This window comes from Vespa crabro, chromosome 4 (genome assembly GCF_910589235.1).
Source record: "Vespa crabro chromosome 4, iyVesCrab1.2, whole genome shotgun sequence".
In the NCBI taxonomy this organism is placed as follows: domain Eukaryota; kingdom Metazoa; phylum Arthropoda; class Insecta; order Hymenoptera; family Vespidae; genus Vespa; species Vespa crabro.
The window spans coordinates 190,814-214,132 of record NC_060958.1 but is presented as its reverse complement, the minus strand read 5'-3'; the positions used below and the strand labels follow the sequence as shown (position 1 = coordinate 214,132).

General features: G+C 31.5%; 4 protein-coding genes across 7 annotated transcripts; 2 read left to right on the top strand and 2 right to left on the bottom strand.

The window, feature by feature from the left end:
• Positions 1-569: 569 nt before the first annotated feature.
• LOC124423337 (clathrin interactor 1) lies at positions 570-13,281 on the bottom strand. Of its 3 annotated transcripts, none has more exons than XM_046960944.1 (9): positions 12,831-13,264; positions 8,045-8,124; positions 7,532-7,653; positions 6,866-7,248; positions 6,377-6,590; positions 5,789-6,284; positions 5,553-5,696; positions 1,997-2,227; positions 570-1,912 (listed from the first exon to the last, which is right to left on the bottom strand). In XM_046960944.1, exons 1-9 carry the CDS (start codon positions 12,866-12,868, stop codon positions 1,794-1,796), a joined length of 1,827 nt encoding a protein of 608 aa, XP_046816900.1. In that variant the 5' UTR covers positions 12,869-13,264; the 3' UTR covers positions 570-1,793. The 3 variants fall into 3 exon arrangements, with proteins under 3 accessions (XP_046816900.1, XP_046816901.1, XP_046816899.1); XM_046960945.1 differs by having other exon boundaries at positions 570-1,909; XM_046960943.1 differs by lacking the exons at positions 570-1,912; positions 1,997-2,227 and adding an exon at positions 2,249-5,341 and having other exon boundaries at positions 12,831-13,281.
• A 466-nt stretch (positions 13,282-13,747) lies between these two features.
• On the top strand, positions 13,748-17,928 carry LOC124423339. The gene is made up of 7 exons (XM_046960946.1): positions 13,748-14,187; positions 14,293-14,459; positions 14,555-14,764; positions 14,854-15,230; positions 15,318-15,677; positions 15,805-16,596; positions 16,717-17,928. The coding sequence occupies exons 1-7, from the start codon at positions 14,063-14,065 to the stop codon at positions 17,479-17,481; spliced, it is 2,796 nt and encodes a 931-aa protein (XP_046816902.1). The 5' UTR covers positions 13,748-14,062; the 3' UTR covers positions 17,482-17,928.
• Positions 15,273-19,572, bottom strand: LOC124423340 (U6 snRNA-associated Sm-like protein LSm1). 2 transcript variants are annotated; one of them, XR_006942052.1, is made up of 4 exons: positions 19,220-19,572; positions 18,798-18,982; positions 18,403-18,723; positions 15,273-15,465 (listed from the first exon to the last, which is right to left on the bottom strand). XR_006942052.1 is itself a non-coding variant. In XM_046960948.1 (3 exons), the coding sequence occupies exons 1-3, from the start codon at positions 19,263-19,265 to the stop codon at positions 18,550-18,552; spliced, it is 405 nt and encodes a 134-aa protein (XP_046816904.1). In that variant the 5' UTR covers positions 19,266-19,572; the 3' UTR covers positions 18,245-18,549. The 2 variants fall into 2 exon arrangements, 1 of the variants encoding a protein (XP_046816904.1); XM_046960948.1 differs by lacking the exon at positions 15,273-15,465 and having other exon boundaries at positions 18,245-18,723.
• A 729-nt stretch (positions 19,573-20,301) lies between these two features.
• On the top strand, positions 20,302-23,223 carry LOC124423301. The gene is made up of 2 exons (XM_046960885.1): positions 20,302-21,091; positions 21,972-23,223. Exons 1-2 carry the CDS (start codon positions 21,005-21,007, stop codon positions 23,169-23,171), a joined length of 1,287 nt encoding a protein of 428 aa, XP_046816841.1. The 5' UTR covers positions 20,302-21,004; the 3' UTR covers positions 23,172-23,223.
• The last annotated feature ends 96 nt before the right edge of the window (positions 23,224-23,319 follow it).

Sequence of the window (23,319 nt, the reverse complement as noted above, 5' to 3'; positions counted from 1 at the left end):
TAATAACCAAATTATTGTAAAAACTGAAGTTTTTTGCTAAGTTCAGCTGTCTCATTTTATATAGATTTATAAATGAAAGTATTGGAAACATTAATTGTATTAATGTTCAATGCAGTAATTTATACATATAGATGTATAGATGTTCGTTCAATAATGCCTTTTTTTTTTTTACAAGTCAATTATAACATGCAAAATAAAAGCATGAAACTTATATAAATTTTAGCGAACGTGATGTTATTAACAAATTTTTTTTATTATTATTAACATAGTCTTTTTCTTAAACAAATTACTATAAAATTTTTTTAGAATTTAGCAACAAAAATAAGTTGAATTATTTATAATTGAAATATAATATAATTAGATATTTTTTTTCACTTATAAACTTAACAATTTAATTACTAATAATTATCTTCATTGCTTAGCTATAGTCCATATATAATTATATGCACATGTATCATTTATATTAGATACATATGATACACAATTATTTTAAAAGATATGCATTCTTTTATGATACTGTATAATTAAAAAACAAAAAAAAATCGATTTGTATTACTATTTTACAAACACTTTTCAAACTGATTGCAATGTACTTGAGTGGACATATATTAATACAGAATAAATTGTAATTATGTGTGCATGATATTGCATATCTGCAATGATAGAAAAACTTAAGATACGACATAATACAGGTATTTCTTTTGTGCCTCCTTTTGATTAATAAAGTAGCTAGTGAAACTTGAACAATCAGACTCCATAACTTTTGCTCATACGTTTAGCATTTTAAAATACAAAATTAAAAAATTTATATTCACTGAAAAGTTATTGTTAGGGAAGCACGCACTGTTGACTTAATATACCATACTACAGCAATTTCTATCGTACACAAATATAGTTAATCATAAGGAATATAAAATCGATACATTTTTGATACGGTCCTTTAACTACAGTAAATGCAATTTCTATTCTTACTATCATGTCATTTTTTATTAATTTTTGAAGGGGCATTCATACATTTCTTTTCACTACTGCTAATGACATTGTTAGCAGATGAATTGCTTTTTTTTTTTTTCTTTTTTTTTTTTTTCGTAGAGAAATATTACACTTTCCTTCGAACTTTCCATAAATCGTTACTGTACATATAAGGCTGAATTTTCTTTGAAAAATTCCGATTTATATTATATATAAAAATTTAACACAAATCCTTTCCTGACTTGCTCCCATGCAATCCATTTTACTCTAACTCATTATAATGAGTAAACACCTGTAATTATGCTAATATATATTATATGAAGCTGCCTTCAAGTATACATGTAAACAAAATCTCAACTCTTAATTTTTTAATGATTAAAAAATCTTATATCCTGCTGAATCATCATACTCGTATCTCTTGAATGACGAGCATGTTATTCATATATTATTGCAATACTCTTATTCTACATACTGACAAATCTTTCAGTATACAATAGTTTTGTATTTAGTAGCACTCAGCTTACAGAGATTTGTGATGTTCATTCTTATTTGGATTGTTCATGAACACATTACTCCACGATACACGATTAATTTACCATTCCGCTTCCGACAACAATATTGACCTGAATTATGGAGAACAGATTGAAGTAAATCCTGTATACACTAGAGACTATATTTTGTCAAGAAAATAGAAAGTTCCTTTTCAATTGCATTAAATAAATAAATCGTCTCTTCCAAGTACTGACTGTCATAATTACAGGTTTTTATATATGCATATTTAAAAATTTTATTGTTGTCTAATTAAAATTATTTAACGCGTCTCATTGAAACGCAGAGAAGAATACTGAATTTGCTTGTTGTTGCTGTTGCTGTTGCTGTTGTTGTTGTTGCTGTGTTTGAGATTGAATCATAGGTGATGTATATCCTAATGTTGATGCTGCTGAAACAATTAATTTTAACGAATTAATATCAACATTATATGCACAATCTATAAACTTTCATAGATTTCTCTCCGTAAACTTACCTACAGGTTTAACTTGATGCTGTGGGCTAGTACTAGCAAGTTGATTCATAGTTGGTGCTGGTCCAGCTTGTTTTGATTTACTACCCATTATATTATCAAGATCTATATTCAATCCTGAGCCAGCCCACGTTGAGCCAATTTGCGAGGAAGACATATTATTTGGTGCTGGATTCTTGGCATTAACGGACGAAGGTGTGAGTAGATTTGTAACAGATGATAGTCCAATTGTTCCTAAATGCAACACGCAATATGCACATGCTGTTAAGTCTCTTTAGCATTAATATTAATAAATAAAGTTATATTTACGCCTGTCTGACAGATATTTCCTATATTAATATATTATATAAATAAATTTTCGAGCGTGGAAAATGTAATATATACACGATGTTAAATCATAGAAGAAATATATTTAGAAACTTATAATACAATTTTTAAGTGTTTTATATCTTCCGATATTTTTTATTATACAAATCTGTAGCAGATGAATGAGATGAATTAAATGCTTATATACTATCAGGAATTAATTGTTGGCAAATGTTGAACCGATGATGGAATCAATTAGTGATAATACATTTCCAGCTAATGTTCTACAGTCTTTATCGTGTTCTCCATTAATCACATTCTGTGTTAAATTCAAAAGCCAAAGCCTTACTTCCATAAGAGGTTCAAATAACTCATTTATTATACTTTCTTTAGGTACTGCAACGATAACTGCTGCTACATTCTCTATCACAGCTAATCTCACTTTTGCTTGTTCATGATATCTTAAGCTCCATGTTAATTCCAATATTTCCTTTCCCATCTTTGATGCAATTAAACAATTTTGTCCTGCTACCATTATAGTAGATAACGTTTTAAGAAATCGTACTAATAAAGAATTTCTTTGATCGGAATATGATTCTAATCCAATGTATAAACAATTCCCTTGTTTCCCATAACCATACAGAAGGGGAAAAAAGAAAGATGATGCGACGTTTCCAAATTTGTTGGCTAACATTTTTGTTGGTTTTGCATTATGGGCAAATCTTCTTGTATTTGATTCAATCCTTTTATCAACTATTTCTCTCCAATTGATAGATCCAGTATTTGTATTTTGAAAATAATCGAAATCGTCACTAGACAAAATATCGCATTTTTTATCAGTATCAATAAGAAGTGATATTCCTTTGGTAGGTATTTTTGTAGTACGCGCAATCTCTTTCTTATTAGAATTATCATTTGATATATTGATCTTGGATAATCCTCTAGCTGATTCCGCTAATATGTCTAAGAAAAGTAAACGTTGGCTCGTGGAATATTTACATGTTTCACTATAAAATTCTCGACACAAATATTCCGCTGATTCTTTGGGATATACAGTTACGATGGCCACGCAGGATTTAAAAATTAATAATTCAAAATCTTCTACGTAAGAGGATTCTGTGAGGTTTACGAGAATCATCAATAATTCTAAACCAAATGATACATCATCATTCGGTAATTGAGATAATATTAATTCCTCACATACTTCCAATGACTCGGCAAAAACTTCGGCATTCGTTGTTTTTCGTTCATCTGTTAAATTGTCACGTAGATCACGCAAATATGTAGGTCTTAATCTTTCAGATAATTTGGTATCATTAGATATATCATAAGGGATTAAATCATCATCACTATCCAGTTCCGATTGTTCCTCGATATTCTCTTTGCTAGTAAATCCTTTGTCTTCAATATTTTTGCGAAAAACATTTAATGAGTCTTTTTCTTTTCCAATCGCATTCTCTTCACTTTCCTCAAGTTGTTTGATGTACTTCAACGATAATATATTACACTCTACACCCAAATCAAAAACTTTCTTATCGCCCAATGAATTGAAAATAATATAATCGTAATATAAATTTTCTTCACTCTGGCAAGATTGTTCTGAATCTAATGTTTGTATTTTTTCTATTAGCATATCAAATGATTTTACCAATTCAATAATTTCTCCACCCATACTGTCATAATGAAATTCCAGTTTTGGACTATTATCCGATTCTGATAGAGCTCTCACAACAATTTCTCCAGTACGCATACCTATCGCCCTCAGAATAATATGCGTACTTTCCAAATGCGTTGATATTCCAAAAAATATTAATTTTCGGCAAGTTTCCTTGTCGTTAGTTTTGATATTATTTTTTACTACTGTTATGGCAAGAATAATCAATTTTGTAATGTACTTATGCTGTTCTATAGAAGTATGATTTAATGCACTTTTATCACCCCACACATCTAAGAGTTTGATTAACAAGTCTATCATAATACGATTTTCTTTTGAAGATTGCGATAAGTATGTTATAAAGTTAATAATAAAATTCTCTCTTTCATCTTCATAATAAGACATAAATGGGATCTTTGTTGTTAATGTGTACATCCAATTGGATACATCTATTAAGTCTCCAAAAATACAATGTACTCCATTTTTAATATCGCAATGTTTTAAAAATAATACAACCAATGGCTCAATGGCTGCTCGATCTAATTCTCTGAGTATAGTCTGTATTGAGTTTCTTCTATCGTCATCTTCATAGCACCACGTTGACAAAATATCAATTAAGCAATTCAAGTTCGTCGAGTTCATTGCGATTGCCATTTTACTAATAATCATTGAAAACATATTGAAATTTATTTGAATGCCGCACTTTTCCATACAATCATGAACGAAGGAGAATCCACGAGCAATATGAAAGCTAATAATTTTTGTATAGATTTGTGGGAGAAAGATATCCAACGTTTTATTTCTTAATTTGTTAGCAACTCGATTTGGTAAAGAGACTAATAGCTGTATTGTACTTTTCCAAGTTCGTTTCAATTCTTCTTGCTTTATCGTCGACTCTTGTCGATTTTTACATGCATTTACTATTGCGCAAAATAAAGCATCACTTTTTATCAGCTCTTCCAAAATAATTGAAATTATATATACTTTTCTGTTGTCGTCAGTGGATTGCTTTAAGGCTTGAGTTAATACCACGAGTGTTTCGTACAATGTCTCTAATGACATATCATCGATGATGATCAATTGTTTAATTACTGGATCTAAATTAGTTCCCTGTAATGGCCAATTATGATCAAATTTATCAATAATTTCTTCTAAAATTCTTCCGTGTAACATAGGATCAAGAAACGGATCAAAATTTAGATCAATATATTTTTGATGAGTAAATGGACCAGGTAAAAATATGTTATAATCCGAAATCTGTATCTTTAATTTTTCCAGACTACTCTGAGATTTAATACTCTCCATGGAACATAGCGATTCCAAAAGACGATTAGCAGCATTTTCTGAATTTTTCTCTCTTGACTCGATGTTATCTTCTTGTCTGCACGCTGCAAGGAAAGTCTTTCTTGGGGGCATTATGTTACCATCAAATACTTAGTTAAAAAAAATTCTGATTAAGATGAATTTGTCTAACGAACATGCATGCTTTCTGTTATAAAAATTACGGAAATTACTATATATTAGTTACTACTAATCTAATGTATTATAACTATTGTCATCGAAAATAAGCAAGTATAAAAATTGTAAAAGTTTTTTTACCTGTTCCAAAATCCCCCAAAACAGCAGGAGCAGAGGTATTGAACAAGTTAGAGTTGTTGGTATTATTTTCTCTTTTATCCCCTAATCCGATTGATAAAGAATTGAAGTTCCCAAGGTCCGACAATAAATCAGTATTCGAGGATACTAGAAGAAAGATATAAAATAATGTTTAAAAGAAAGATTTAACAGTTAACTCATTAAATAATTACAAGGATACTTGTAATACAATTCTCTACCTGTATTATTGTTTAATACTGCTTCGTTATTGGGTGTTTGTGGTTGCAAAGAATCGAACAAATTATTACCAACATTATTTTTTTGAATACTATTTGGATTTATCATTTTAAAACCAGTTGCTGAAGCATTAGAAATCATAGTGTTATTTAGATTATTCGTCGTAGTATTGCTAGTGTTTGGTATCGTGGTTCCCATAAAAGATAATTGATTTTGCGATGCGTGCAATGAATTATTAGGAGAGGTAACGCCAGAACTAAAAGCTGACGTAAAATCAGCGAATTCATCGTTTTCTTTCATTTTAACGGTAGGACTACCGAATGCACTGGCAAAATCGCCAAAATCAAGATTTGCAGGTTGCGAATGATTATTTCCTCTCGGATTGAAGTCGTCATCATCGATGGTCGACTTTGTATTATTATCATTTTGAGAATCGAAGATGTCATTTAAAATGTCATTCTTATTCTTCTGATGATTAGCTGGAGAAGAGAATGCATTCTGAAAAAAACAAAAAAAAAAAAAAAAGAAAATATATATATAATTACGAATTCGTAAATTCAATTGTATATGATAGATAAATGTATACTAACGGATTGTTCTTTTCCATAATTCGCTGCTGCGCCTAAATCTACTTTTTTAAGATTGCGTGTTGTTCGCACCGGTGATGCATTCACCGAGGACATGGATCCCGAAATGGTTTTACCAATTCGATCTATACTTTCCATCGTATCCCTATATTCCCTATTGCCTCTTTTTGGACTAGCATGTGTGTCATTGTCCGAATCTTCCCTTTCGCCATCGTCGCTATTATTTACATAGAATATAGAATTACAAAGAAGCATAGAAAATTATCTGATAATTCTTAAATATGTATCAGTCATCATGGAAATTTAAATTCATAAATATATATATATATATATAGAGAGAGAGAGAGAGAGAGAGAGAGAACAAAAAATTGTATTCTTAATCGTTCTTTTTTTTTTTCTTCTTAGAAAAGTTCTGATAATTTCAATATAAATTAATTCGAACATAACTTTTATAATCAATTAAGTCGTACATTAAGAAGCAATCTAAATTACCTATTGTTCGCATCTTCAAAACCTTTTCCACGATTATCTCTATCCCAATCATTGTAATTATCTGTACTAGATTTGTTCCATTTAGGACTTTCCGTCCACCTATCTCCACCCCCAAATCTCATACCCATTGCCTCGCTCGATAAGCCAACATATTTATCTTTGTTTTTCTTCGCCTTCTTACGTTCTTCCTTTAATTTGTCATCGTCCTGAATAAAATCGATTAATTCTCGAACTTTATGCCTGATATTTATTCCTTGATCCTTTCCAAATTCATCGATGCAGGTGTAGTTCTCTAATGATCGCAGATCATAGATATGTTCTCTGGAGGATGTTACGACTCGTTCGGATCCATTACGTACCAAATAATTCAAGAGAAGTAAGGACTGTAAATGCAAAAAAAGAAAAAGAAAATAGTAACGAAAATAAATCAAATTTCATATTTTTTATCATAATAATAAACGTCATAATTATTGATTTTAATGATTTTTTAAGTTGTTATATTATTTAAAAAAGTTATTTCTTCATGCTCGATGATGGAATTTCGAATAATCTTTCGCAAAGGATTCATTGGACATCAGATGTGCACACAAATATGCACGTAGGTATGGGCGCGCGCGCACACACACACGCATGCATATACATACCCACGCGCACATGCACACGTACCTTGTATGTTCGACGCCAATTTCGTTTATTTTCTTGCAACATCCTTTTCCACAACATGGACATTACATCGGGGAATTGTTCGTACGTGAATGTTGCCTGAGCCAGTTCTTGCATCATTGCACCTGAAGTAATACGATGAACTTAATTTCAGCGTGTCCTTAAAGTAAAAGACACTCGAGCAAACTCGATATATTTTACCTGTTTGAAAATTTTACACTGCCGTTCATAAATCATCAAACATTTGTTTGTTCCTTCGTAAAAATATATTAATTTCTAATTTTCTCTCTTGTTCTTTTTATATATAAATATTTAATTTCTATATATAAATATTTTTAATAGATATTTATTTTTTAGTGGAACATCAAAGTGTTTATTCATGTACGACAGTGTTATGCACGACAATATGAATTTTTAATAAATTAATAAAACAAAAAATTAATACTACCGACATCGAATGTTTTACAGTTTGAAGTAACAATGATAATAATAATAATAATGAATATTATTCCATACCAGTAGGTCCCCACGCATCATCGTTTGTTGCTTCTCGTACTTTGGCTTCAGTTTCGGTATAGTTCATTACCACATTAGTCCTAAGAAAGAGATAAATTGGATTTGTATTTTTACTATTTTTTTTTTTTTCTTTTTTTTTTGTAAAAAATAAAAAAGAAATAAAATTAATTCTATCATTCTAGGTAACGTCATCGTTGCGAATGTTTAACGAATCGAGTTCAATGACAGCGCATAATTGGTTCAGTTAATAAGAGACGTACTTGAGAATTCGACATCTTGATTCTTTCTCAAATCAGATTTATTAAACCCTTTAACATTAAGTAAAATAATTAAACGTATTATTATGACAAAAAATTTCCTTTATATTATTTAAATAATTTCAATCTATTATAATTACGATATATAATTATATAGATTATAAGTAAGTTAGGACTCTTTCTATCCTTCGTTAATAAATATTCTCTAATTTTTTATTAGAGAATATAGTTAAATAGTGTAAGAGTTAAATAAATCTATGAATTGCATTAACTTTTATGTGTTAAATAGCAATCATAAGATCGTGCAGTTGTTAATTCGATGCTATAATTTGCGTAGGAAGAGCATCGCACGGTTATTTACTCATTCTAAGCATGCAGTTATAAAAAAAAAATAAGAATAAGATAAAGAGAGAGAGAGAGAGAAAGAGAACAAGAGAGGGACGAGAGTATAGAGGCAACCTTGGATCCTCAGATCACGAGGCTTAAAAACCGATATATCAATCGCGTGTATATGTACAAATATAGGTCAATTAGCTCAGATATGTCTCTGATAATCGTGCAAAGTGTATCACATATGTAAACACATATATACAAAACTACAACCAACGAAGAAATCGATCGTTTCATTCTCATCCAAAAAATTTAATCTGGATAATCCTGCATATCTTGAACGTTCAATCGTGCGAACACTTTTATCGCTGAGAATATTCATCTTAACCGCAAATAATCGCATAGAATATCCGGACAATTTTGTATGAGTCAAAAATCGTGATACAAGCGAGAAAACGTCCCTCAAAAAAGAATCACAATTGTAAAATAATTTTTGCTTTTTATGACTGTTACGTTCGCAAGAAATATCCGCGTATCATCGCTACTTTTATTATTATTATTTACAGCGTTCATTTAGAATATTCCTGAGATCTAGATTCGATTAGATAATAAAATTCTTTACTCATTTTTATTTCTATTCTTTAAACGTCGTTAATGAAAAAAAAAAAAAGGGATATTTAAGAGCTTTTCAAGTCTAAACAGGATCTTAGATTTTATTCTGTAGTATGCGTGTTTCTCTCTCGTGCTCCCTCTCTCTCTCTCTCTCTCTCTCTTTCTCTCCCTTTCTCTCTTTCGCTCTCGATACAAGCAGTTTGACAGGCTAGCGGCAAGTACTTAAAGGAGTTAAGATCGTGCTCACATAGGCACCTGTTGATTGCGCAATGTGAGTATGTATGCTCGACGATTCAAAGCGAGTTTTACAACTAATAGAGCCCGCAAGCTCTCTTTTTTTACAATAAGAAGATCTAGATGTAATTATCGTAAGGTAGAGAAAAATCCACGAGAAAACGATACGAATATCGCGTATATAGTATATCCTTTTTTTTCCTTTTCCTCGACTTTGAACATTCTAGAAATTGAGTTTTAATTTAATTAAATCAAATATTATTTAATTTTGCTGAGATAAGTTATTAAAAAATTGTCCATTGTTTGTTGTAAATATTGAAAGTTTACATATGAAATATGTACGTTGATATGTAGGTTATTTTCAAAATGGCTGCATCAGCAATTTTGAATTCAACGTTTTAAGAAAGAACTTTTAAAAGAGGTGAACTTTTCGTTTCTGAAATTCCACTTTTTCGAGTTTGTATAGAATTAGAATAAAAAAAAAAAAGGAAGAAAGAAAAAGAAAAAAGAGAAGAAAAAATAAATTACAGAACTTTATTATAATCTCAACGGAGGCCATTTTGAACTTTTGATGAGTTCTTTTAAATTAAGATTGTCTTACTCCAATTCTGAGCTCTAAAATACATATCTAAATTTAGTAATATATAAATGTATAATATATAGAAAGAACTTTCGTAACAAGGAGTATAAAAATATAGGCAAACGTTAAAAGAATGAATCGTACCAAAGAGAAAGTAAAAATAATCTTTCTAAAGTGAAGGGAATTGGAGATAATTGATTTGATTAATAAAACAAATAAAATGACGTATCGGTTTCAAGATAAAAGAAGAAAAAAAAAAAAAAAACTTGAATTTTACTTCCGATCAAAGTTATCGTTACGCTTCCACTCGTTTCGCTTCGTTTACCGATGAAGGGAGAGAATTCCGTTATGAGTTCCGGTCGTGGAAACGATCGAGTCGCGCTTTCGATTACTTTCTTTTTATTATCATGGTCGTGTCTCTTAAAAGTACTCCCTAGTTGAGGAAATATTAAAAAGTATCGATAAAAAGAAAAAAAAAGAAAAAAAAGATAAAGAAGAAGAAGAAAAAGACAAACAACGAAAATAAATAAAATTTCACATCGTTTACTCTGTTCCCTTCTCGAAAGTTGTCTAGAGTTCCTTCCGTAAAACATTTATTGATAAATATCAAATGACTTGGGAAAGGCAAATTATTAACATAGATTACGAAACGACAGTGAAAATTGCATGTAACATTTATTCGAGTCCAAGACAAATTATACGGTCGAACGATCGCTATGAGTTGCATTATCGAAATATATAGGGAGAAAAATTTATTAACGTTTTCGTGCTTCTTTGTAATGTTTACTTTACTTCTTCATAATACATATATGTCCTTTAACAGAACAAATAGATCGATTTTTTAATCATAAAAACATTGAACGGCAAAAGTATTCCCTTTTGTGAACCACGAAAAGGGTGTGGACGCAACATGACGATCGGAAGTCTTACGAAACGTTTATTGAATCACGTATTATACATATGTATGTATATATATGACCGTTAGATTTTCAAATCCAGCGCGGGAATTTAATATTACTTTAACGAGTTGAACGTTAGCATTCGATCGACCTCGAATATTCTATCCACGTGTACCTATGTATATTAATATATGAAAATTGAATAAAATAAGAAGAAAAAGACATATTTTAAATATATATATATATATATATATATATATATGTTCATACGAAATGTCGACATTTGAATATTCGCAGGTCAATTATCTGATAGGTTAAGATAATAAACGACGCGTATATAATCGAATCTAAAGGATCGTCGACTTCAACTGTGTATAAAAAGAATATATTATATAATCGAATGAATGATATTTTTTCTTCTATCGACGTAACGAGCGATTAAATAGGATCGATTGAGAAAGAAAACGCATGGAAAGATTAATACGTGTAAGATTATAACGAAGAATTGAGAACCGCTACCTAATTCGGTATGTACGGTAGCACGTGCATACAATTTGCGGAAGGTTGTGACAAGTAAATATACATTCAAGAGTTACGTAAAGATACGTTGAAGAGGAGACTATTACATCGTGACCATTAAGCTCTTTCGTAGTGTATACGTATATATATATATATATATATATATATATAATAGATTTCTACGGAGAAACATTTCGACGGTCATTCGAGGAGAGCGTCAGCTCTTATGAATGAGTGAAAATACGTGCTTTATGTGTGCCTATCTAACGACTGTTAAAAACAATAAAATAATACAAACAGATGCGATCAAGGCGATGTATACTTTTATCGGTCGTTATGGATGTATATGAGTACAGTAGAGTTGGAAATAAAAGAAAAATTATCTTACATGAATGCAAGGTGCCATACATAATATAGATATATAAAATATAGTCGTTTGTATAATTTATAATAAGAAGCTGTTTGAATATTAATCCCTTTGAATCCGCTCGAGGTAATTCTTTCTACATTTTCTTTTTCTTTCCTTTTCTTTTTTTTTTTTTTTTTTCTGTTCAACTTGCATACCGTATTTGTAAAAAATTTGCAATATAACTGTTATCTTTAGCAGGAATTGTTAATAAGTTTATAACCATTGAGTTTACATATCAGTTGCTTGACTCAGTTGAGATGATAACAAAAAATAAACAGAATAATTAAAATACACAATGGTATTACGTACAACAGGTATCTACTACATATTGAATCTATCATTTTGAGACTATTTAAGGAAGAAATTAATTATACACTTGGCCTTGAAACGAAGATAAATAAAAGAAAGGTTTAAGACGTATAAATGGATGTGTCGCAATTATCATAAATTATTTTATCATTATTATTGATCGGAGATATATTAAATGAAAAGGATGTTTGATCTTTCTTCAATTCAAGGATACAATTAGCAGTTCGTGTCTACAACACCAATTTATACAATTTGACATTACCAAAGATAAACACATATGCCACGATCAAAACGATTGATCGTCAATCATAATATTGTTATGTGGAAATAATCTCGATAAAAGGTACGCAAGATTGAAATAAATTAAACTTCTCGATCGAATTGAAAACATCTTTTTTTACTAAATTTTTATTCGCTAAATATTCATGGATTTATTGTGGGATCACGTGATCAAGGATAACGATAATTACGACCGATTACAATCAATGACCGTGAAATAATATCGAATAAAATGCTTATTATCTCGTCGAAGACGGAATGGAAATATAAAAATTAAAAGTGAGGCTAAAGTTAGAATAAAAATGGAAGCAAAGGCAAGGTTATAATCGCGTGCAAAAGAAAACTTGCGAGAACTTACGCCTTATCCATAAACTCCCGCACTTTCCACATGTTCATTATAACATTCGTTGCACTATTCACAGAAAAGAATATTGTGTTCGATCGTCGAACGAGAAATTATTGTTAAAGGTAGCGATAAGGTGCACCAGATGTTTTTCCAAGCATTTGATATCTCAGCGAACGAAGGAACGTCACCAGGCGGTGGCCATATTCTCCCTTCCACGTTCCAATGAGCGCAGATGTTTTTTACATCGATGGTGGACGTCGAAAATCGTCGAACGTGTACGACATGTAATGTCCTTCCTCGGTCAAACAACCGATCAACTTCCAATCTTCGTTACTACGAGATGGAATAAAAAAAAAAGTAGTCGCCTTCTTAGGAAGATCCGAATCGCATCAGATGTTGAATCGTCGGATACAGCTGCGTGTAACGCGTGTCTATCCTTTTGCAGCTATCTTCACGCTGCTCATCGTACTCGCGCCAAATTATGAAACTACTTTTCTTTTTTTTTTTTTTTTTTTTTACTTTTTTCCCATTTATCACGCGTTTTAACAGATTAAACTAATCAAGATCGATTTATATCTCCCCTATTCATTATCATTCGATGAATAATCCTTTTTGCCTTTCGTTGTCTATGGAAAAAACATCATTTAATATTAAGATTTTATTAGCGATCGGTATATTTCTGTAGGTAAAAAAATTTACTAAAGAAAACGTGGCCAATCACGTGTCTTGCTTATCTCCTTTTCGATTATTTTAGTTTGTATTTAAGTAGGAAATATTTTTTGTTCGTCCTAAAATTAATGATCAACGAGATCAGCTTAAAGTCAATGAAATTGGTGGACAATCGTAAAAAAAGAAAGAAAAAAGAAACCATAGGGACATTATGTTTTGCGTTCTAGGGAATTATGCTAGTACAATGAAGTTAGCTATTTTAAATTATTCACTATGTAATAGGAGAACGACGCGGTCCTCCAAATAACTGAAAAATAAATACACGTGAAAGCGATTTAGGCATTACAGGTATACGCCAATAACAATAGTATAAAAAAAATCTGACCTCCATTGTTGTACATTTATCATGGATTACGTAAGCGGTATAAACGTTAAATCAAAGAAACTTTGTATTTCAAGACGAATGTAACCGTTGCGATTGAAGAATAATAACGTTAATTGAGCGTGCGTACCATTTACACCGATTCAAATATGCCAGAGTTTCTATAAATCGTTTTTGAATTTAATAGAAGAGAATGGCAGACTTTAATGAAGGTGTTGATGGGAAATTGGCTTTTCGAATGCGAAAAGTCAATCCCGAACAGTTTCATACGCTCGTCAAGATGCATTTATCTTTTGAATTGGATCTCAATACGGAGGAGTAAGTTAGGAGAGGCTCATTAATTATTCATATTTCAAAATATATATTATTACTTTTAATTAAGATAAATCGGGATTATTTTCTAATTAGCATGATTTCTTCTAGTAACGATTGTATTATTGAAAAGGCAAAATTAAAAAAATGGGGTATATTGAATTTTGCAAGGAAACCAAAGTCGACTATTAATCTACAAAAAGTAGAAGGCGCTAGTCTATCTGAAAATGGAATAAATCAAGTTAAACAATTAATAGAATACTTATCCAAAGAACAAAGTAGGTTATTTGATCATGTTGTTAAGATAATAGAGCAACTTTAATAAAGATTCTGTTTTTTTTTTTTTTTTTTTTTTTTTAACACAATGTTAAAGGTATTATACAGGAAGGAATATTTCGACGTACAGGGAAATTGACAAGGCAGCAAGATCTCAAAAGTGCACTTTACCAAGGTGTTGCTTTAAATCTTGAAGATGGTCGATTTAGCGTACACGATTGTGCATCTGTTTTAAAAGGATTTTTAGCAGAGCTATCTGAACCTCTCTTAACAGATCTCCATTTTCCAGCACACTGTCAAATTGCTGGTAAGACATAATTATAAGGTTTATGCATTAAGACGCAAAGTATATGAACATATATAATATTTCTCATTTTGCAAATTGCAAAATTACAGAATTGTGCAATTTGAATGACAACACGAACGAAGCCAGATTACTTAGATCCTTGCAATTGCTTTTATTGCTTTTACCACCTCCAAATAGGCATATATTGAAATGTGTCCTTAATCTCCTCAACAAGACGGCAACTTATGAACATAATAACAAAATGAACTGTGATACCCTTGCTACTCTATTTACTCCTCATCTATTGTGTCCACGAAAATTATCACCTGAGGCATTACATACTAATTCACAAAATTTGTCATGTTTGGTCGCCTTTATGATTAAAAAAGGTATGGAGTTATTTGATATCCCTCCAAAATTAGCAACCGACATAAGGGCTTATTGGATAGAACAGGAAAGAAAATTATTAAGTCCTAAAAAGACAGACGTAAGTTGTATTACGGGAGAAACAATTGAATGCATTAAACGATTTATTAATTCAATTTTTTTTTTTTTTTTTTTCTTTTTATTGCAGCTGAATGAATCTGTACCAGACACTACAGGCACGGCGCATACTGTATTCAGTTTTGTTGACCATAAATTGACAGCAAAAGCTAATTCCACTCAAGATACTCAGGCAGCTCTTGCTCAGCTTTATGCTCATATACAAGCAATGCCAGAGTCTGCAAAAAAACGAAGACTTGTAAAGCAATTTAATAAGGAAAATGGCCAAGGTACACCCAGGCACGTGAAAAATGTTCGAACCAAGAGTCTTGGAGATTCGATAAAGAAGCACATCTTTCAAAGGAAACTTTTGGGCCATAAAAAATTCATAGATATCAATATTGGATGCAACATTACCAGATCTAGTAGCGAGGAAAATATATTGTCTACGGTAAGAAATCTCTATTTTTATATCACTCGAATCGAATTTCTGTATATAGTACTAATCTTAGAACGTTTTACATTTTATTTCGTGAAAATCATATTATCATGTGATATGTTTTGCATGTGTTATACAGAGTCTTGAAAAGCCATTCTTTCAAAAAACTCGTTTCACTAAATCGGATGATGAATTTAATTTAGAACATACTGATTCTCATACTAATAACCTTATACGCACTAAACACATTAGTAACAGTACTGGTAGCCTCAATGAGCCTACTGCATCGATTTATAAAGATAAGAGGAAAGCTATGCTCGTGGCTCTTGTAAATATTACCGATAATAAACGCACCAATGAAGAAAGTACTAAAAAGAAATCTTCACCGAAACAGAACAAGTCATATGTAAATAATTCCGGAAGTTATAAGACGACGAATAGAAGTACCTTTTTACAGGAAGATTCTTTTAATGATGGAGATTCAGAAAAGATTAGTAATTTATCTGGTACTACTGTTAGATTGTCTAGGCAATCCAGTGAACCACCGGATATGTACTCTTCTCAAATTACAACAAATAAAATTGATAGCAGTGAATTGATTAGACAATATTCTGAGCCAGTATTTCCAATATCTAGAAGAAAAAATATAGAAGTCGCTTGTAAATCTAGAATCACGCAAGATGTTGACGCTAAATCATCTGAGTTGACGATAAAATCTGAATCATTTACGGAGAATGCATGTTCATATCCATCTCCAATAGTTAAAAACAGATTTTGGAATGTATATGCTGCTCATACTTCTACACCATCAAACCTTTTACGAAGGAGTTTAGTCGCTAATGATTACATATTGACACCTATCACTAATAATGATGACAAAAGCATGAGTCCTATCACACAAAGTGCAACTAAAATGACAAAAGCTATGCAGGTATGCACGTTCTTTACTTCTACGTCTTCTATAATACTACTATATACACGGCGTTTGTATAACGTAAAATATAATTATATCGATTCGTTCTTATTTTGATAACTACTCTTGAAATAACAGGAAACTATGATGACTCCACGTTCTCGTAAACCCGTCATGATGGTATCAGGATCGAATCTTTGCAATCTTGCCAGTATGAATGACAGTTCCATACAACATAATAACGTTTCTAATAACTTGCGTAGATCAAATATTGATCTCTTAGCTCCTCATATGAGCTGTTCTTCTATTTTAGAGGAATTACGTAAACCAGATAGTGCAGACGATGAATTTATTTATATGGAAGGCGTTGACATAGATGATAAAGAAAATTGTACAGAAGACATATGTCAAAAGCACAATTTGGGTACTACAATTGGGGACGATTGTTGTACCATGACGCAACAAAGCTCTATGTCAATAACAAGCACATTTAGGGAATATTTATTATCAAGAAGCGTATTAACTGCTAGTCCTGTTGATCTTAGTTTTACTTCGCGTACTGATGATTTTGAGCAATCAGAATCTGACCTAAATATTTTAAATGAAAATGGACTATCTAGTAGTTTACTTCGTTGTTTAGATGGAAACAATCCAGAATCTGATACATCTGGTATAGCTTCTGGGAGTACGAATAGTGCTAATGATTCGACAGAAAAAATTGAAGAAACTGTTTCCCCAAGAAAACGGGGAACTAGTTTACAACGTAATGACTCGAAAAGATCTATAAAGGATAAAAATATATTGAAAGGAGAACGTGGTCAAAGTTTTAAGTGTAAACAGATAAGTGAGTCAAGATTAAATTCTACGAAAGTAAAAGATACATTTCAGGAGACTTCATTTTAAATTGGAGTAAAATTACTTAAAGTATAAGTACAAATCAATGTGAATCTCAGTATGGACACTAATGAAATGTAAACGTCGTGATTTTTAGTCAAGTTTTACACTGTTGATCGTATATTATATATTTTCTCTCTCTCTCTCTCTCTCTCTCTCCCTTTCTTTTAAATAATAGTAAGTAACTTGATGAGTTATCAGGAACATTTCGTTCTTTTAATTTTCCTTGTTTTAAAATTATCGAATCTGCATGGAAATTTTACAAGTGTTTCTAATTTTTCCATATTTCCTTCAATTTATTCATAGGGGAAAATTTTTATTATGCTGGGCGCAGAAAATATATATGTGACAATTTTATATCAGGGTAAAACATATGACATGGCTGTTTTTTTATGTCATATCTAAGATATGTAATATATAAATTTGAAAGTAAAGTATCTACCATAATGAAAGACATTTTTTATTTAATTTCATTTCATTAATATCCGAAGAACCTACAATATAGATTATCTTGATTTTCTTTCTTTCTTGTTTCTTTTTTTTTACACATTTTTAATACATCGTATCGAGAGTTTATCGTTATTTTCAATAAACAATGGCTACTTTCTTAACACTTGTTTTTTATAAAGAATTATAGAAAAAATAAATACTGTTTATATATGACAATGGCGATATTATAGAATTGCTTATAATTATTTCATATATATATATACACATATATATATATATATATATATATATATATATATATATATATATATATATATATATATTATTTTTATTCCCTATAATATTGTAGTTAATAATGACACATGATATTTTATTACCGTCGAACATATGCATATGTGTATACATATATATATATATATATATATATATATAATAGATCATGTTGGTAATCTTATGTCTCTTATTTTTCAATATGCTTACCTAAATACGTTTTCGTTATTCAGAATCATGTATATTCTATAGTATTTAATAGAAAGACATGGATGTACAACAGACATCATAATTTTCAGAATTGTGTGAAGATGTGGGAGATGATTCCAATGTAGTGCCTGGAGATGTAGATGTGGGTCAGAACATATCATCATGACCCAAATCTGGAATATATGAAAGACCACGCTCTTTCAAAGCCTTGTTCATCAAACGCTTTTGATCTTGTTTCAATTCTTGTTCTCTTCTTTGTGCATCTAGAATATCATCCACTGATACTTCCGTTAACGGTAAATCTTTTTCTTTTTCCCTATCCTACAAATGGATGAAACAAAAAGAAATCTTCCTCTACTCTTGTAAATAAGTGTATTTATAAGAGCATAGCTTACTATTTCTCCTAGTAGGACAACATTCTCTCCTCTGACAATAAATATGCCTCTTGGAATATCCCCATATTCTTTACCGACATGAATTCTTTCAATGGTACGATGGAGTACTATATTAGCAAATTGATCGACGCTTCTGAGATATCCAATTAATGTTCTACCATCTCTCAGTAAAACCATTAGTTTTTCTAAATCAGAAGCAATATGTATTCATAGAGAATAAAATCAAACTATAAATATATTTGAATAACGTTATAGTAATGTGTCAATACTAAGTGAACAAGATAAAATTATATTAGAAATTTGATTCGACCATCTTTTAATGAATTTATTTCTCTTTAAACAATAAACTTGACGTAATTGAAAAAAGTTATGAATGCCGGTATAACCTATAAAAATCATAGGAATACAAAAGTCACACATACTGTCAAGTTCTCCTAATAAGGAAGCTGTTCCTGGAACGACGTTCATATTGTATAGTTGTCTTTCGTAATTCTTCGATATTACAAGATTCACGAAGGAAGTGCAAAAATTGTATCTATTAAATTTTCGATCCAATATGATCCGATGCAATGTAAACTGATCATAAACGCAAATATGATTAAAAACACTTGATTATTAACTAAGTTAATGATACTGTTGCCATGTGATAAAAAAAACTCAACATATTCAACATGTATTTAAGATTTTTATAATGATTTATATTATTTAATAAGCGACACTGCAAACGTCTCTATAGGTATGGTACTTGTGATAGAATGCGTGAGGCCATATTGGATTTAAGTCGATAATAGACGTTCTAAACAAAAATAAAATAAAAATTTCCTTTCAAAGGATAATTATTATATTCTTTCTTTAATTTAATACTTATTCTTTTTGAATTTATTCAATCGAAAAACAAAAAAACAAAAATTGGAATTTATGTATTTTATTTTTACATTGGATAGTACTCATTGGACGAGTCGAATGTTGAATGACCAATGAAATTTAAGTTAGCAGCCATTTAAATTTGAATTATCTCTTAATTTCTATCAATATTTTTTATTATTTTTGTACTCATCTTCAAATTTAATTTCAATTTATAATGAATACTTTGAAAGTAAAAGCATTTAATATTTATCAACTAAATAAATATTAATATGTCCTATCATAAATAATTTATTCGATGATTGAAAAATCGTATATAAATAAATTTAAACGCAGTATTTAATGCGATTAGATGCAAGACGTGAGTATTTGACCTTTTTCGCGACACTTCATAAATGTATTATAACGCCAAGGATTATAATGTCAAGTTATGTAAGTTTCATCTTCTATCGTCTTCTTCTCTTTCTCTCAATAGTAGTTTATAATATTATTCTCGCAATATCATTTTTCGATCTCTTTCAATGGATCATTTTATCTTCAACAATTGAGTAACCATATTAAAAGAAAAAAAAAAAAAAAAAAAAAAGAAATGGTTATATAAGGACGACTATAATTACTGATTTAACGATTGTCAATACATCAACGATCATTAATCTTTTAACTCGTTAGTATTAGGTAATAATTAATAATAATACAAGATTTGATAATTTTCGTCTTACGTAAGGAGCATCGAAGATAAGATAGTTCTTCTTCTTCTCCTTCTTCTTATCCAATCAGATCAATTCAATTACTTGATCGTATCTTTCTTTTCTCGCCAAGCCACTTACGAAGTTACTCGTTTGCTTGCAAAGACAATGAACCGACGTGAAATTTCCTTCTTCTTCGAGAAACACACACACAGAGAGAGAGAGAGAGAGAGAGAGAGAGAGAGAGAGAGAGAGGGAGAGAGCGAGAGAGAGGGAGAGAGAGAAAGAAAGAGAGAGACTGCAATGTGCAATGGCATTTGCCGGTGGCTCCTTTCACGCAAAACGCTCGCGTTCCAGTCTTGTATCTTTCTTCGAAGACGTATCAGGATCGACATGGTGAACAATGGAAAACAACGATAGGATGTTATACGTGAGCTCGTAGAAGACATAGAGAAAGACAAAGATATAAATAAAAAAGGTGTCCATGGAGGAGGTTTGAGTGAACATACTAAGTTCATCCTCATCACTTTCACTTTAACTCGTTGTATCGTCGGCGGATACTTGTAGATAGTCTATACGTTCAACCGGTGATCTTATCCGTATTATTCAATAATACTCATCTCTCGGAAATCTCGCGACTCGATCGTGTTTTTCGGAATGGAAGTCCGAGTCGAATCGTGGATCCTCGGAATCGTTCTACATTGCACCGCATTCATCGTTCTTGTACATCCTGAAGAAGTCTTCGTAAGTACTAAACATTATCGCTGGCTAATTATAGAATTATGTGTTCGTGCAGAGTTCATTATATTGATAGTTATCAACCGGGAGCAGAATCACAAGGGGAATCGTAAAGATAGTAGATAGGATCGAGTCTTATAGAATGTTTCTATACCTGCAGTTTATTACGAGGAATAATTGATTTGATCCATCATTTGTTTTCATTGATAAACATTGTTTGGAAGAAATGAACGTGTGATAGTTGAAGCTCTGTGGAATACAATTATTGAAATTATCTGAAAAAAATGTTAACAATGAAAATTACAAATAGAAAATTACGCTAATATTTACGAATGATTTCGAACGATATTATCGATATCTTCGTTGAAGGAAGAAAGAAAGAAAGAAAAAGAGAAGGAAAAGAGAAATGAACATTTTTCGATTCTACAAACTGGAACGTAGCCGAGCGTAACTATCACGTTTGTTTATCAACTTGATCTTTCTATGGAGATTACGGTAGGTAATTTTAACAGCCATCGTGTAATGACACTATAATACTACCGTGCAGTAATGGTATCGGCGTTGTACTGAGTTACGCTGATCTCAACACGATTACATGATAAATATGGCATAGCAGAGAACCCGCTGTGGTATTTGAAATGCTAGAAAATAGAAGGTAGTACTGGATCGAGGTAGAAAGGCAAGGTCATTTGCAGAGAATACTACAAATGCATTCACATATTTCTCACGGACGAGTTTGTCTCATTCGAAGAGAACTTTTCCTGAATTATTTACAATCTCACAGATTATTATCGACAAGTTCAAGATCGAACATATTCAATTACTATATGTAAATGAATGAGGGATTAGAAGTATATAAAAAATATGTCGATCGGGTTTGTTGCAGAATACGACACCTCCGCCATTGAGAACAAATTTCTCATGTTTCGGTAGAGCAATGGGATTCTATGCGGACATTGAGGCAGACTGCAAGGTCTATCATACGTGCGACGATCATGGCAACAAGTTCAGCTATCGTTGCCCGGAAGAAACAGCCTTCCGACAGGATGCCTTGATTTGTGATCACGCGAGACTCGTCGATTGTCATGCTACTACTTACGACGATAAAAAGTCGCTTCGCGGAAGTAGAAGCGAAGAGGAGAGCTTAGGCTTGAGCGTACCTTCGTTCTTCAATGTTCCACCGCCGTTGGATAATTCGAACGATCATCGTTCCTTTTCTAGATCCTTCCAGGTGATCCAACCTCCCGATAAATCACTGACCGATAAGGCACAACCCGGCTTTGTTTTCAGTGCCAGTGTTTTCTTGAGAAATCAGAAAGATCACGATTCCCATAGGAAATCAATGAACTCTCAGGAGACTGAATCTATTTTAGATTCATCTCGATGCAATCGCAATGAAGAGCACAAAACGACAGGGTCCAATTTGAAAAATCAGGTCTCACACTTTTCTTCGACTCCTCGCCCATTTTCTCATGGTCCTTATCCCAAAGAAGACTCCTCTTTGTCCAATCGATTTTCCAGTTTCACGAGGTCAGATTTAGGAACGAAGAATTTACATGGTCGAACGTTTGTCAATGTGCCAATGATTTCCAGAAAAACTCAGCCACCTCGAAAGGATCTTTTCCATACCACTACTACTACTACTACTACCAACGTTTTCTCTTTAAGCACGAAATTACCAACGAACGATATTACTAGGGTCAACTCAAACACTTACAACAATAGAGATTATCCTTATTTTGAAACGCTCAGATCGATCCAGGCCAATGCTATGAGCACGACTACGCCAAGAACAACGATAGCCACCACAGAAATTCCTGTTCATGCTCTTACTATGTCTTTGAAGCCTTTAGTACCCAACGAATTGGAATACGATCCCTATTATCCAAGGACACCTGCGTCTACAGAAGCTTATTACACCGATAGTCACCTCAGCAAAGATTCCGAATCCTTTCGGTTTACGACGCAACCACCTTGGTCGGGTATCCACTTTGAAATACCAGCTGTTTTACCTGATCTTAACACCTTAGAGGATCTCGTAGATCGTCGAAAATTATTCTATATTCCCCGTGTTACCAGACATTGATTTTAAATGTACGTTTTGCATTCTAAAAATTAAATTGTAGAAAAGAGAGAAAGCGATAATTTTTCATCCTTCGTTTTTTTTTCTTTTTATATATATATATATATATATATATATATATATATATATATATATATGTATATGTATATGT

What these genes read in the sequence shown, in the direction of transcription:
- LOC124423301 (XM_046960885.1), top strand. Translation starts at nt 21,005, where the DNA reads ATGGAAGTCCGAGTCGAATCGTGGATCCTCGGAATCGTTCTACATTGC. An exon ending in TACATCCTGAAGAAGTCTTC is followed by an intron (nt 21,092 to 21,971) that starts GTAAGTACTAAA and finishes GGTTTGTTGCAG; the next exon opens with AATACGACACCTCCGCCATT.
- LOC124423340 (XM_046960948.1), bottom strand. Translation starts at nt 19,265, where the DNA reads ATGAACGTCGTTCCAGGAACAGCTTCCTTATTAGGAGAACTTGACA. An exon ending in CTTATTAGGAGAACTTGACA is followed by an intron (nt 18,983 to 19,219) that starts GTATGTGTGACT and finishes CTTCTGATTTAG; the next exon opens with AAAAACTAATGGTTTTACTG. An exon ending in TTGTCCTACTAGGAGAAATA is followed by an intron (nt 18,724 to 18,797) that starts GTAAGCTATGCT and finishes ATCCATTTGTAG; the next exon opens with GATAGGGAAAAAGAAAAAGA.
- LOC124423337 (XM_046960943.1), bottom strand. Translation starts at nt 12,868, where the DNA reads ATGAACATGTGGAAAGTGCGGGAGTTTATGGATAAGGC. An exon ending in AGTATTAAACAATAATACAG is followed by an intron (nt 5,697 to 5,788) that starts GTAGAGAATTGT and finishes TCTTTCTTCTAG; the next exon opens with TATCCTCGAATACTGATTTA. An exon ending in TTTGGGGGATTTTGGAACAG is followed by an intron (nt 5,342 to 5,552) that starts GTAAAAAAACTT and finishes CTTTCCTTGCAG; the next exon opens with CGTGCAGACAAGAAGATAAC.
- LOC124423339 (XM_046960946.1), top strand. Translation starts at nt 14,063, where the DNA reads ATGGCAGACTTTAATGAAGGTGTTGATGGGAAATTGGCTTTTCGAATG. An exon ending in TAAGTCCTAAAAAGACAGAC is followed by an intron (nt 15,231 to 15,317) that starts GTAAGTTGTATT and finishes TTTTTATTGCAG; the next exon opens with CTGAATGAATCTGTACCAGA. An exon ending in AGGAAAATATATTGTCTACG is followed by an intron (nt 15,678 to 15,804) that starts GTAAGAAATCTC and finishes TGTGTTATACAG; the next exon opens with AGTCTTGAAAAGCCATTCTT.